Raw genomic sequence first — 14,490 nt, forward strand, 5'->3', positions numbered from 1 at the left:
CCGCCCCGTGGTGTGGGCCCCTCGTCAGCCCCCCGACTCTGCCCTTCCGCCTACTTAAAGCCTCCGTCGCGAAACCCCTGAGGCGAAAAACCACGATACGGAAAACCTTCCAGAGACGCCGCCGCCGCCGATCCCATCTCGGGGGATTCTGGAGATCTCCTCCGGCACCCTGCCGGAGATGGGATTCATCTCCCGGAGGACTCTACACCGCCATGGTCGCCTCCGGAGTGATGAGTGAGTAGTTCACCCCTGGACTATGGGTCCATAGCAGTAGCTAGATGGTTGTCTTCTCCTCATTGTGCTTCATTGTTAGATCTTGTGAGCTGCCTAACATGATCAAGATCATCTATCCGTAATACTCTATGTTGTGTTTGTCGGGATCCGATGGATAGAGAATACCATGTTATGTTAATTATCAAGTTATTACATATGTGTTGTTTATGATCTTGCATGCTCTCCGTTACTAGTAGAGGCTCTGGCCAAGTTTTTGCTCTTAACTCCAAGAGGGAGTATTTATGCTCGATAGTGGGTTCATGCCTGCATTGACACCTGGGACAGTGACAGAAAGTTCTAAGGTTGTGTTGTGCTGTTGACAAGGGATTAACTTATCAATGCCTATGGATTGTAGGCTAGGGTTTAGTTAGAAGTAGAGGGCAAGTAGATCTCGAAGGTTTCAGCCGAAAAGTACTCGACGATTATGAAATCTAGGGTTTGTAGACAATGATTCGATGATCTCCTCGTCCCTCGACTCCCCCTTTATATAAGAGGTGGAGCCGAGGGTTTCGTTTTGTACAAGTTACAGAGTCCGGGACGGTTTCTAACTCATCCCGCCAGATTACAAATAACACTTCCTATTACAACTCTATCTTTTCCTTAAATACATCTTGGGCTTCCGAATCTTCTTATTCTTCGGGTAGTGGGCCTTCAATAAATCCCGGGTACTATATTCGGCAGGCCCATTTGGGATGCCTATGTCAGTGGCCCCCGAGATTTTGCCTCAATCATAGAGTCAGGGAAAATCTCCACTGTTTATTTTTACTCGAAAGCTCTAACTTTTAGACTTCTTCTCATAAAATTCTATATTGTACAGGGATATTGGTAGTTGGGGCTAGTTCATCTGACGGATCAGGTACTAGTTAACTGCTCTAGTGGCAATCCGCAAAAACCTACTTCAAAATCACGTCCCCGGACATGATCTCGGGATACTGGTGTAAACTTCGACAGGTGCCGCTTAAGGTCTTACCATTCTGTCGAGTCCCAGTCAAATTTATCGAGTACCTAACGCGTCCGTTAGGATTTTTCTTCGTATCGGTTGATACGGATAAAAGTAGCAGAGCGCAGTCTTTGGCGATGCCACGCCCAGCAGAATGGATCTGGGGTCTTACCTTCGCAAATTTGCGGCATTCAGAAATTGATCGCAACTTTGGCGTTCGAGAATATATTGTCGAGTGCTTTTCCGGCTGTTGGAATGGCACATTTTATCGAGTCAAATATGACTTATATTGCTCTCCCGATGGGAGTATATGTAGAGTTAATTATAACTCGAAATATACTCTCTTGCTCGTTCTATTTTTCCTTTGTTAATTTCATCGGGCACGCGAACGGCGTTCCCGATGGGAGTAGCTCCCGAGGCTACGGCCAAGAACTTGTGCTTGGTTGTAGGCTCAACATTTTAGTCCACCTTGTCACTATATTGTCATTACTTCTCAATATGAACTCTTTTCTCTTCTTCTTCTTCTCTCTCTTTTTTTATCTCTCGGGTGCGCGAACAGCGCTCCCGATGGGAGTAGCCCCCGAGGCTACAGCCAAGAACTTGTGCTTGACTGTAGGCTCAACATTTTCTATATTGTCATACTCGAAATTTTACTTTTTGTCAAAGTAGCCCCCGAGCATTTGGGAAAAAACTTGTTTCTGACCAAAGGCTCCCGAAATATTCAAATAACTTATCCTGTCGCCATTCTCCTTTTATTTTTCTTGTCGACATATTTTCCCTTGTCAAATTTTCTTCAACTCTATCAATGGTCGAGATTTTTCTGCTTTGTGGGTCCATCGTTCCCACCACGTTGACACGTCGTGCAAGTGGGGGACACACGTCCTCCGCTTTTTCTGGCGCACGTACGGTAACGCCTATCTCAGTAAAAATACTTTTTTGCCCTTGTATCTAGAAGATCTATTCTCACCACACGATTTCCTCATCCAACAAGCACACTCGCTTCACCCAATTCTTATATAAACCTGTCTTCAACCTCCGTTCATCCCCTCGCTTGCGCCGCTCACCTGTTCCTCTTCGCAAATCTTCCCCTGCGCCCAACTCTCTCTGATTTCCCGCACTCGCATACATTGCTCTACCCATTGCCGTTGATGCCACCGCGTGCACGTTTGACTCGCCACAGCACTCCGGAGTCCAAGATGTCCGCTGAAGATCTTGAGTGGGAGAGATCCAAAATCTCCAACCAAGATGTCAATATGCTGAAGAGGCTCGGCCTGATGAAGAAGGAAGACGCCATCCGCTTTCCCAGCGAAGAAAGCTACCCCAAGCCTCCAATGGAGTATCGGGTTAGTTTCGTTGATCATCTCATCCGCGGCCTCTCTACCCCAATCCATGATTTCCTCCGCGGTCTTCTCTTTGTCTATGGGATTCAGCTGCACCAGCTGACCCCCAATTCCATCCTTCACATTTCTATTTTTATCACGCTTTGCGAATGCTTTCTTGGAGTCGCTCCCAATTGGGCTCTTTGGAAGCGCATTTTCTCGCCTTCGCCGCAATGGCGCTCACAACGCCACCTACAACATAGGTGGCGTAGTTATCTGTGTCCGAACCGATGTCGATTATTTCGACGTCAAATTTCCCGACTCTGTCCAAGGATGGCGCAAAAGGTGGCTCTATATACACGAAGAAAGCGCCAATTCCGTGGAACACAACATAGTTCCTTTCGACGGAAACGCAAAAATTCAACGCCGCTACTCCTGGGACGCCGAAGCTTCCGAAGAAGAGAAAAAGGCGACAGAAGCTCTTATGTCTCGTATTCATCAACTTCAAAATACTCGAGGCAAAGAGTTATCTGGTGTCCAAATCACTGCCTATTTTCTTAGGATTAGAGTGCAGCCTCTTCAGGCTCGCAAAAATCCCCTTTGGACGTACTCTGGTGCCAATGACGCCAATAGGCTCTCCAATGATCTTTCTGTGAAGGACTTGGAGAAGCTTATTCGAAGAATTACCTCGCTGAGTAAGAGGGATCCTATTCCTTCCTCTTGTCGCGTGGAACCCTACAGCTCCACCAATCCTCTCCCCGAGGTATTTTGTCTTCTCGAATTTTATCTTGTTGTGAATTTTCCCCGCATCTCATTGCATTGATATCTCTCTATTTTTCCCTTTGTCGCTATTTTTTTGTAGAATCACCCTACTATGGCTTCCCTTCCTCCTCTTCCCGAGGATGGAGAAGTCGAAGAAATGGGCATTGTTACTGACGTCAATCAAGAAGCTCCGTCCTTTGTGAATGACCCCGTGGATTCTCGAAAGTCTGCGGGATCTTCCGAGGACACCACGTCAGTCCAATCTCCTCCTCCCGATGTTTCCCCACAAAGGAAAAGGAGGAGGAACGATGTCGAAGATTCCGGCACATCCAAAGCCGAGGAAGTTGTTCCTTCCCATCCGAAGGCGACTTATGATCCTTATGTTGCATCCCTCGTCAGCTCGTAAGTTACCTTGATTTTCTCTTATTTCTGTAGTCGAAATTTTTCTTATCTTGCTTTTTATGCTATTGATCCTTACTCGCAGTGATGACGAGGAAGAAGTACCACCTCGTGACGTAGCTCCTCGGACGAGCACGTCACATACTTTAGTTATATCGGAGAAGCCTGTTGAAGGAGAAGAATCGTCGCCTCCTCAACAGAATGTTGATACATCTACTCCTCCTTCAAGCCCCCTTGTCCCTTCGCCAAAAAGGGCAAGGGTTGAAATGATCGTTGAGCCTCCTCCTCAATTGAGCAACTCTTCGTCGCAGCTGTTGGATGATGTAAGTTTGTCGATGTCTATATTTCTTCTATTTTGCTCTTGTGGATCCTTTTTTTTTTAATGCCGATGTTTTCCCCTTCGTTCTTCTTCTTTAACAGCCTATGATCAAGGATCTTATCCGCATCGGGTCCCAATTTATTGGGTACCGCGAGTATGCCAGCAGAGCCGAAGGTAACGCCTTTTATACTTGCTGTTTTTCCTTAATTTTTTACTCCTGCTGCTTGTCGCTATTTTTGATCTTTCTTCTCTTTCTTTTCCATATCTCAACAGAAAAACTCGCAGAGGCTAACGAACGCGCCGAGACACTTGCTCGAAAACTTGAGCAAAGTGAAGCGGCTCACAAGAAAGCTGAACTTGCCGCTAGCGAAGCTAGAGCTGAGGCTGATGATGCCAAAGCAAAGGCCGCTAGTGTCGAGGAATTGCAGCAAAGGCTCAAAGATGCTGAATCTGCTTTAAACGAGCAGAAAGCTGCACAAGCTGCACGTGAGCAAGGGATCATCAAGCGTTTGAAGTCGCAAAGTCGACGTACGCTGAGTAATATCCTCAATTTCTTCTATTTTGTTGTATTTCCTGTATCTTGGTTTTCGACTAATGTTTTGTCTCATGTGGCAGCCCAAACAGACCAGGATTTTGATCTGGAGAATCCCGTCAATGACCCTCTCCTTGACGCACTCTCTCTTTCGGAGTTCCATGGGCGCGAAATTCGTGAAGGCGTGGCCAATGCCAGTGCGGGTTTGTCGGCGTTGTTCCCCTACTTCTTCCCGAAGAAAGAGGAACCTTCGACTTTCCTTGCCCTTGCCAAGCTTTTCAATTCATCGGAAGACCTTGGACTGAAGATGCGCCATGAAAATATGAAGGTGGCTGTTGAGAATACTGTTGCTCTGGTTGCTGACAGCCAACAGACTCTTGACTGGATGAAGGTTGGCGACACCGATCAAATAGAACAGTCGAGATGGAAGTCACTGATTAAGGCGGCCAAGCCCAACACGAAGAAGATCTTGGCGTATCTCGGGATCAAGCCAGCTTCGACTCCTAGCTCCTCGAGGCCGGAGGTCTAGTTGCATGCCTCCTTGTTTCTTTTTCTGTTTCTTTTGCTCTTGTCGCCATTTTAGCCTTGGCGACAATTATCCTCTTAGTCCCCCTGGAAAACTTTCTTTTGTAATGTCTGTGTAAATTTTCTAGCAAGGAATGAAATTTCTCTTCGTGCTTTTCATTGATCCTGGGCCTTTCTTTTCCAGTTAATATTTGATAACTACTCGACCCCTCCTTGTTCTCGCCGCTGCTTCACCCGCATCTTCCTTCTCGAAGAAAGTACTAGTCGACCATAATCTCCTCGAGAGTTCATCACGCGGACATTTGTCGGAAGATTTGCAAGAACTTCGACAGCAACTTCAATCTATGAAGAAACAAACTTTGGCCATGATGGAACAATCTCGGAAAGCCTCTGAAGGAGAAAAACTTGCTCTTCATCAAGCCAAAGAAGCTATGGCTGCTAGGGATGTTGCTGTACTGGAAGCAAAGGGAGCCACAACCCGAGAAAATAGTATGCTTGAGCTAATGCTGGAAGCTAGCACAGATATGCTAGGTACGTTTTTGCTTTCTTTGGATGCCTCCTCTTTATCTTGCTGTGCCTTTCTTCCAATTTCTTGCCCTGTCGCTTTTAACAGGCTCAGTTCTTGATTCTGCCGCCGAAGATCGAGAGTGAATGAGAGGACAAATCTTCTTGTTAATCTCTCCCTTAATCATGGGTGTTTGTTCTGGGCCACTCCGGAACGAACCCAACAAATTGTTAGGTTCCAAGATCGTGCTTGCCAGGTGCGCGATTTTCTCAGCTTTTGCACGTCGACATTAACCCTTGTCTATAGGAATCTGTTTCCGCGAAACGAGGTTCCAAAAACTCTTCCCGAATTATTGGAGGTATTCAGAGATGCTCCTCGCATCCATAACTTTGTGCGGGCTCAACTCACTGCCGGAGCGAGATTTGCCATGATTATGATAAACATTTGTTATCCAAAGTTGGACTCGACGAAGATTGTTGCTGGTTGCCTGGCCAAGAAAACTCGTCGAAAAAATGATATTGACTCAATCGATGCAATGGTAGCTCCTGTAGCTGAATCGATGATAGATGAACTTCTTCGGATGGACTCGGAGTTTTTTACCAAGGGTTCTTATGCTGAGCATAAGACAACCAGGGGCTTGTCCGTAGATACTATCTTGGGATTTAACCGACTTGTATTATATTGGAAACCTTATATCTCACTCTTTTTTAATGTCCCTTCTCTTTTTTATGTTTCCGAAGGATTTTATTGTATATTGATGAGGTCCTCTATGTTGTTGAAGCCCCCGAGCCTAACTAGGCGAAGATTGCACTATTTTTCCCTCCTTGAAATCTATTTTTTCTGCTGGAATAAGACATCTTTGTTTGTCCCTTGGATAGATTGCCCATTTTTGAGTATCTTTGATGTCGAAGTTGTATATTTGCATGGCGAGGTTTTTAAACCAAGGCACTTACGTTTTTTGATGTGTACACTATATTTATGATTGCTGTCTTCCGATTTTGTTATATTTGGCGAGGTATTAATGTACCAAGGCGAAATATTTCAGTTAATCTATATTGTATGTATTTTGAGACTTGGGCGTTTGAGCCCCCGAGCGTGTCGAAAAATAAGAAGTATATCTCCACTATCTTTATTATATTGCAGCACCACGAGCCCGCCTCATTAAAAACCTTTCCGGCCCCACTCTGTGCCCCGAAAAAGGAAAAGAGTGCGTCCGAAAACTCGTGGGCGTTTCAAGACATTGAAGTTTTTACAAGGACTATATTTTAGCTCTAGGCGTAGAACCGCCTGAGTTGCGCCACGTTCCAGGGGTTTTGCTCCTCCACCCCCGTCTTCTTGTCCTTTATTCTGTATGCTCCTCCTCCAATTACTTCCGTGACGATATAGGGACCGAGCCATGGTGACTCGAGTTTTTCATGACTTTTTTGCGTGAGTCGAAGAACTAAGTCCCCCACTTGAAAAGATCTTGGCCGCAAACGTCGACTGTGATAATTTTTCAAGTCCTGTTGATATTTGGTGACCCTTGATAATACTTCGTCTCGAGCTTCGTCGAGTGCATCTACATCGTCTTCCAATGCTGTCTTTGACGCTTCTTCATCATATGCTGTGACTCTAGGGGAGTCGTGCTCTATTTCTATTGGAAGCATCGCTTCCGCGCCATGGACTAGAAAAACGGGGTTTCTTGTGTCGCCGTATTTGGTGTTGTTCGGATGCTCCACAAGCACACTTGGTAGTTCTTCAGTGCCGGGTATGTCGAGCTTTTTCTAAAGGTCCCAACAGACGTTTCTTGATGCCATTGCAGATGATGCCATTGGTTTTCTCGACTTGCCCATTGGTTTGAGGATGTGCAACTGACGCAAAGTTCAGCTTGATACCCACCTCTTTGCAATAGTCTTTGAATTCATTGGATGTGAAATTGCCGCCGTTGTCCGTGACGATGCCGTGGGGCACTCCAAATCTGAAGACGAGGCCTTTTATGAATTTTACCGCAGATGCTCCGTCCGGTGAATTTATCGGCTTCGCTTCTATCCACTTTGTAAATTTGTCGACAGCCTACTAGCATGTATTCCTTTCCTCCCGGCCATGATTTGTGTAACTTGCCCACCATATCGAGTCCCCATTGTGCAAAGGGCCACGACAAAGGTATTGGTGCTAGCTCTGCCGCCGGAGAGTGAGGTTTTGCGGCAAACCTTTGACACGCGTCGCAAGTTCGTACTATGTCCTTAGCGTCCTCAATTGCTCGTTAACCAGTAGAATCCTGCCCGAAAAACCTTGGCTGCGATAGCTCGACTACTTGCGTGGTGGCCACATATTCCTTCGTGTACATCCTTCGAATTATTCTTCCTTCTTCGGGTGTGACGCACCTTTGCAAGACGCCTGAAATACTTCTTTTATATAATTCTCCCTTAACCACTCGTGAAAGCTTTGGAGCGTCGAATTACTCGTCTTGCCTCGACCGGATCGTCGGGTATTTCTTTCCCGAGTATATATGATATGTATGGCTGCATCCACGGTATCCGTATTACCATGACCAGGTCTTGCTCTTCTTCTTCTTCCTCTTGCTTCTCCTTGGTAGCCCCCGAGGGTTTCTTCTCCTTCTTTTTTGATTTTGTCGACTCGGTGGATCTCTCTGTTATCTCTTCCCAAAATACACCTGGTGGGACCGCAAGGCACTCGCGACCCGATGTTTGCAAGAACGTCGGCTTCGTCGTTGCTCAATCTACTAATATGATTTACTTCGCATCCATCGAATAACTTCTCGAGCTCATTGTACACCTCCTTGTATGCCATCATGCTATCATTGATCGCGTCACATTGGTTCATAACTTGCCGAGCTACCAACCGTGAATCGCCAAAGATTTTTAATCGAGTTGCTCCGCAGTGCTTTTGCCATCTTCATCCCGTGTATGAGAGCCTCATATTCTCGCTTCATTGTTAGATGCGTTAGGGAACGTCATCCGAAGGATGTACTTCAACTTGTCGCCTTCGGGTGATATGAGTACTACTCCCGCGCCAGCCCCTTCTAGTCTCTTGGACCCATCAAAGTTCATAGTCCAGGTTCTCGACAAATCCGGAGGTCCCGTATTTTGCAACTCCATCCACTCGCGATGAAGTCCGGCAGTATTTGCGACTTTATTGCTTTTCTTTTTTCGTACGTGATGTCCCGAGGGGAAAGTTCTATTCCCCAAAGGGAGACACGACCTGTAGCTTCTGGATTGTTCAATATATTTGACAAGGGAGCTTCGTTGACCACTATGATCGGGTGTGCCGAAAAATAGTGGCGCAATTTTCGTGCTGGTCGTGAACACTCCATATGCTAGTTTTTGGTACCGAGGGTACCTTTGTTTTGAGGGCGACAAGACTTCGCTCACGAAGTATACCGGCCGCTGCACTCCATGGATTTTCCCTTCTTCTTCTCTTTCGACAACTAACACCGTGCTAACCACTTGGGGTGTGGCTGCAATATACAACAGGAGAGGTTCCTTTTCCTTTGGAGCCACCAGGATTGGTGGTGTCGAGATTTTTCGCTTCAGATCCTCGAAAGCTCTATCGGCTTCTTCGTTCCACTGGAATTTATCTCCTTGTTTTATCAGCGCATAAAATGGTAACGCTTTTTCTCCTAACCTGGCGACGAATCTGCTCAAAGCTGCGACTCGCCCAGTTAGCTGCTGTATTTCTTTCAACTTCGTTGGCTTCCTCATTGTTACTATGGCTTGTATTTTGTCGGGATTTGCTTCAATCCCTCTTGCTGAAACTAGAAACCCCAGAAGTTCTCCTGCTGGGACGCCGAAAGAACACTTCGTCGGGTTCAGCTTGAGGCAGAATTTGTCGAGGTTGTCAAAAGTTTCTTTGAGATCCTCGATCAGCGTTGCCCCCTTTTTGACGTTATGACGACGTCATCAATGTATACTTGCACGTTTTTCCCGATCTGTGTTGCTAAACACTTCTGCATCATCCTCTCGATATGTTGCTCCCGCATTTTTTAGACCGAAGGGCATTGTTTTGTAGCAAAACACGCCGTAAGGTGTAATAAACGCTGTTTTGGCTTCATCGTCTTCTTTTAATCTGATCTGGTTATAACCGGAGTATGCATCCAAAAAGGAAAGACGTTCACAACCTGCCGTGGAGGCGATGATTTGATCGATCCTTGGGAGGGGAAAGTGATCCTTAGGGCAATGTTTGTTGAGACACGTAAAGTCGACGCACATGCGAAGGACTGTCGTGTTTTTCTTCGGCACCATCACCGGGTTAGCTACCCATGTGGCTTCGTAGATATCTCTCTCGATAAAACCAGCTTCCTCTAGTCGATTTATTTCGATAGCATGGCTTTGCGTGGTTCCGAAAAACGCCGCAAAGGTTGTCTCGATTGGTTTCGCTGTTGGATCCAAATTTAGGTGGTGCTCGGCAAGTTCCCCGGGTACTCCCGGCATGTCAGCTCGGACACCATGCGAAGATTTTCCAGTTCTCACGGAGGAACTCGACGAGCGCGCTTTCCTATGCGATATCCATGTTTGCAATGGATGTCGTCTTTTTGGATCTGTCGGGTGAATCTCGCACCTCCTTAGAATTTTTCTCTCGTGTTGAAAGTTGATTCTTTGTTTGGCCTTCCAACGTCCGGCGATACGTCGTAATCAGTCATGCTTTTCGACGCCAAGTATTCAGCTTGCATCCCGAAGGTTTCTGATAACCGATGGAAATCCTTGTCGCACTTATCAACTAAGGCGAAACTCCCTTTGACCGTGATTGGTCCCTTGGGTCCAGGCAATCTCCATAACAGGTATGTATAGTGCGGTACTGCCATAAATCTAGCATATGCTGGTCGTCCCAACAAAGCGTGGTACTCGCGATGGAAAATCCACGACTTCAAACTCCAGTTTCTCGATTCTATAATTTTCTCGGGTTCCAAACCGAACGTCGAGGTTGATCTTTCCCAATGGGTAACTTGGTTTTTCCGGTGTGATGCCGTGGAACCTTGTGTCCGTTGGCTTCAGGTTTGCTAAGGATATGTTCATCTTCCTCAATGTATCTCGCATACATAAGGTTTAAGCTGCTGCCACCATCTATGAATACTCGAGAAACATCAAAACCCGCAATAACTCGCTGGCGAATAAGTGCCGACTGCCCCGGTCGAGGAACTTGCCGCGGATGATCCGCTATTGTGAAGCCTATATCTTGTCCCGACCAATTAAGGTACTCAACTCGTTGGTGGAGGCATTTTCTCTCGCCATAAACACCTGTCGTGAGATTACTTTTTGAGCTCTATTGGACGGCCTTCCCTTCGAATCATCGACACTCGCTCCGTTGGAGTTAGGATCAACATAGGGTGGTGGTGCAAGTGCTGCCGCTATTCCGAGCCGGTGTCGATTGTCCTCTCGTAATCGCGGGAGGTGGCGGTAGGTGAACTTCGCTCCCTAGGCTCCCGAGGGTTTCTCTCGTGCTGCTCGAGCGTGAGCATTTTCTCGCGTATCCGAACATTGCCTGAAAATTTCGACGGTCTTTCCGCAGGTGCCCTGACTGTCTTTTCCCGTTGCTGTCGAGGAAGAAGTGCATCTGGCACGGTCCGTTCAGCATTTCTTCGGGGGACACGAAAGGTCTTGGAAACCTCGGCCCACTATTTTGTCTATTGCGGGAGGCGTCTTTGTTGTCGCTTCTCTGCTCATTACTTCTCTGATAATCATCTCTATTATTTCCTCCTCGCGTCGGCTCGGAATCCAGCTCGAAATTTGCCCCGGAGCGTCGTAGTTCTGATACTGCCGAGGAAATCGTCGCCTCGATTGATAATTTCGACCACGGTCCTCCTCAGGCGACCTGTGTCGTTTATTGTGGACAGCGTCTTCTCCGTCTGCCCATCTATTTGCTATCTCCATCAACGCGGATACTGTTTTTGGATTGGTCCTTCCCAAATCCTCGACAAAATCTCCACGCCTAATTCTCGCGACAAACGCATCTATTGCTCTCTCGTCAGATATATTTTCTGCCGAGTTTTTTATGATGTTCCACCTTTGGATATATTTTCTCATTGACTCATCCGGCTTTTGTCGACATGCCCTCAGCTCTTCTAACGACGCAGGTTTTTTGCACGTGGACCCGAAGTTCTTGACGAATACTTCCTCGAAACTTTCCCAGACTGTCGATGGATCCTGGCGGAAGTTTTTTGATCCAAGATCGTGCGGCTCCACTTAAGTGCACCTGAATACTTTGCATGGCTGTTGCTCTAGTTCCTCCAGGTTAGCTTCACCGTCTCGAGGTAATCAATTAGCTGATCCTCCGGATCTTGCAGGCCGTCGAACTTTTTGAAGTGATCGGGTAACTTGAATCCCGAGGGGACTCGAGTTTTTCGGACTCTTCTCGTGAAGCACGGTAGACCGCACATATCCTCGTCATTAAGCTCCGGGGACCGCCGATGATCTCTTCGCTTTGCCTCGCTCTATCGACCCTTGCTTGTGCTCCTGTATCTCTTGCTCCACTTGGTCCTTCCGGAGCTGCCGCCGTTGCTGCCGCAGGTCGTGGACTATTTTGCCTTGCCGCTCCTTCGGGAGGCGTTGCTACGAACGCTGTCCCCATAGCTCCAACCCCTGCCAACGCCATGTTGTATAATGTTTCCCTTGGATCTCCTGGGGGTGGCCTGGATGCAAGGATGTAAGCTTGTGTCGCCATATACCCAGCTTCTGGTGTCTTAGGGATAATATTTCCTCTTGTATCTATCGACATAAAAGACATGTCGAGGTTTTGAACCAAGTGCTCTCTTTTCGCTTCGGGTATGTGTTGTAACCTTGATCTTCCTCTCGTTCCGAGCCTCCCTGTGGCTATCACCCGAAACTCTAGATTGTCCACTTAGATCCGCCCTTCTCCTCGCCGGATGCGTAAGCTGCCTCCTTTCTCCTGTTCAACTCAGCTCGTCCGTTTTTCTATTTCTCGGCAGCTCGTGCGAGCCTATATTGATAAGCTTGCAGTTCTTGAGCTGTGGCCGTCGTCGTCATTGGCTCCGAACCATCTAGGGCTTTTGCCGCTCTATCCCAAGCTGCCCGTGGAAGTTGAACTCGACGCGTGGTGTGGGCCCGACATATTTAGTGCCAATACCTCTCCTTAGATCTGAGGGATCGACAAAAGGATTTCCCAACTCGTCGAAAGCCTCCGATGTTTCCTCTTGATTTTCGATAGCATAAATCTGATGATATTTGGCGCTCAGATCTATGTTGGGTTTGGTGACATCATTGTTGAGATTGATGAAGACCTTGCCCACTGTGATGGATTTGTCGATGAAGTCGTAACTGTCGACATCGCTTGAGCCATCGCTTATATATGAGTCCGCAGATGACTCGAACGATGTGTCACTGAAGATCTTGGCGAGTTTCTCTCTTGTTCTGATGCTGACGTAACGTGTTGCCGAAGTTTCTTCTTCTGACTCAGTTGACGATGCATAGCTTGAAAAATCAGAATCGACCGCCGACGATCCCGACGAAATCGGAATTTCGACACGATACGATCCTTCCTTCTCGACGCGAAAGTGGAACCTTCCGAACGTCATCTCCAAGGGCTCCGCCAGATACGCATATGCATCCAAACGGAAGGGTGGGTGAGGAACAAAATCAACAAGACCAGCAGCGATCTGTTTACCTCGATCCATAGTGTTGCTCCCGGTTGACGATGTCGAAGATCTTGAACGTGCCATCGAGATCAGATCCTTACGCCTCTAATTCCTACAGACGGCGCCAATTGACAAGGGATTAACTTATCAATGCCTATGGATTGTAGGCTAGGGTTTAGTTAGAAGTAGAGGGCAAGTAGATCTCGAAGGTTTCAGCCGAAAAGTACTCGACGATTATGAAATCTAGGGTTTGTAGACAATGATTCGATGATCTCCTCGTCCCTCGACTCCCCCTTTATATAAGAGGTGGAGCCGAGGGTTTCGTTTTGTACAAGTTACGTAGTCCGGGACGGTTTCTAACTCATCCCGCCAGATTACAAATAACACTTCCTATTACAACTCTATCTTTTCCTTAAATACATCTTGGGCTTCCGAATCTTCTTATTCTTCGGGTAGTGGGCCTTCAATAAATCCCGGGTACTATATTCGGCAGGCCCATTTGGGATGCCTATGTCAGCTGTTGCCACTAGGGATAAAACATTAGCGCTATGTCCGAGGATGTAGTTGTTGATTACATTACGCACCATACTTAATGCAATTGTCTGTTGCTTTGCAACTTAATACTGGAAGGGGTTCGGACGATAACCCGAAGGTGGACTTTTTAGGCATAGATGCGGTTGGATGGCGGTCTATGTACTTTGTCGTAATGCCCAATTAAATCTCACTATACTTATCATGCCATGTATGTGCATTGTTATGCCCTCTCTATTTGTCAATTGCCCGACCGTAATTTGTTCACCCAACATGCTTTTATCTTATGGGAGAGACACCTCTAGTGAACTCGTGGACCCCGGTCCATTCTTTTAATACTGAAATACAAATCTGCTTGCAATACTAGTTTTTACTCGTTTTCTCTCGCATACAATCATCTTCCACACAATTCGGTTAATCCTTTGTTACGAGCAAGCCGGTGAGATTGACAACCTCACTGTTTCGTTGGGGCAAAGTACTTTGGTTGTGTTGTGCAGGTTCCACGTTGGCGCCGGAATCCCCGGTGTTGCGCCGCACTACATCCCGCCGCCATCAACCTTCAACGTGCTTCTTGGCTCCTCCTGGTTCGATAAACCTTGGTTTCTTTCTGAGGGAAAACTTGCTGCTGTGCGCATCATACCTTCCTCTTGGGGTTGCCCAACGAACGTGTGAAATACACGCCATCAGCCGCCGCCGCCCGGCAGCGAGCGCCGCCACCGCCGCCGTCCCCCCCTCCCGCCCCCGCTCTGCTCCGGCGAAGGGGTAGCCGCCGCCCTCCGCGTGGCCTCCCCAAGCGC

At 47.3% G+C, this 14,490-nt stretch overlaps 1 protein-coding gene across 1 annotated transcript in view; it reads left to right on the forward strand.

Moving 5' to 3' along the window:
- The window catches only part of LOC124657663 (wall-associated receptor kinase 3-like), a 40,763-nt gene that overhangs the window by 9,574 nt on the left and 16,699 nt on the right, over nucleotides 1-14,490 (forward strand). Inside the window, exon 4 of the mRNA XM_047196178.1 lies at nucleotides 3,598-3,604. Coding sequence (XP_047052134.1) covers nucleotides 3,598-3,604 — 7 coding nt within the window. The remainder of the gene's footprint in view (nucleotides 1-3,597; nucleotides 3,605-14,490) is intronic.

The sequence above is a fragment of the Lolium rigidum genome, chromosome 5, assembly GCF_022539505.1.
Source record: "Lolium rigidum isolate FL_2022 chromosome 5, APGP_CSIRO_Lrig_0.1, whole genome shotgun sequence".
Classification (NCBI taxonomy): Eukaryota; Viridiplantae; Streptophyta; class Magnoliopsida; order Poales; family Poaceae; genus Lolium; species Lolium rigidum.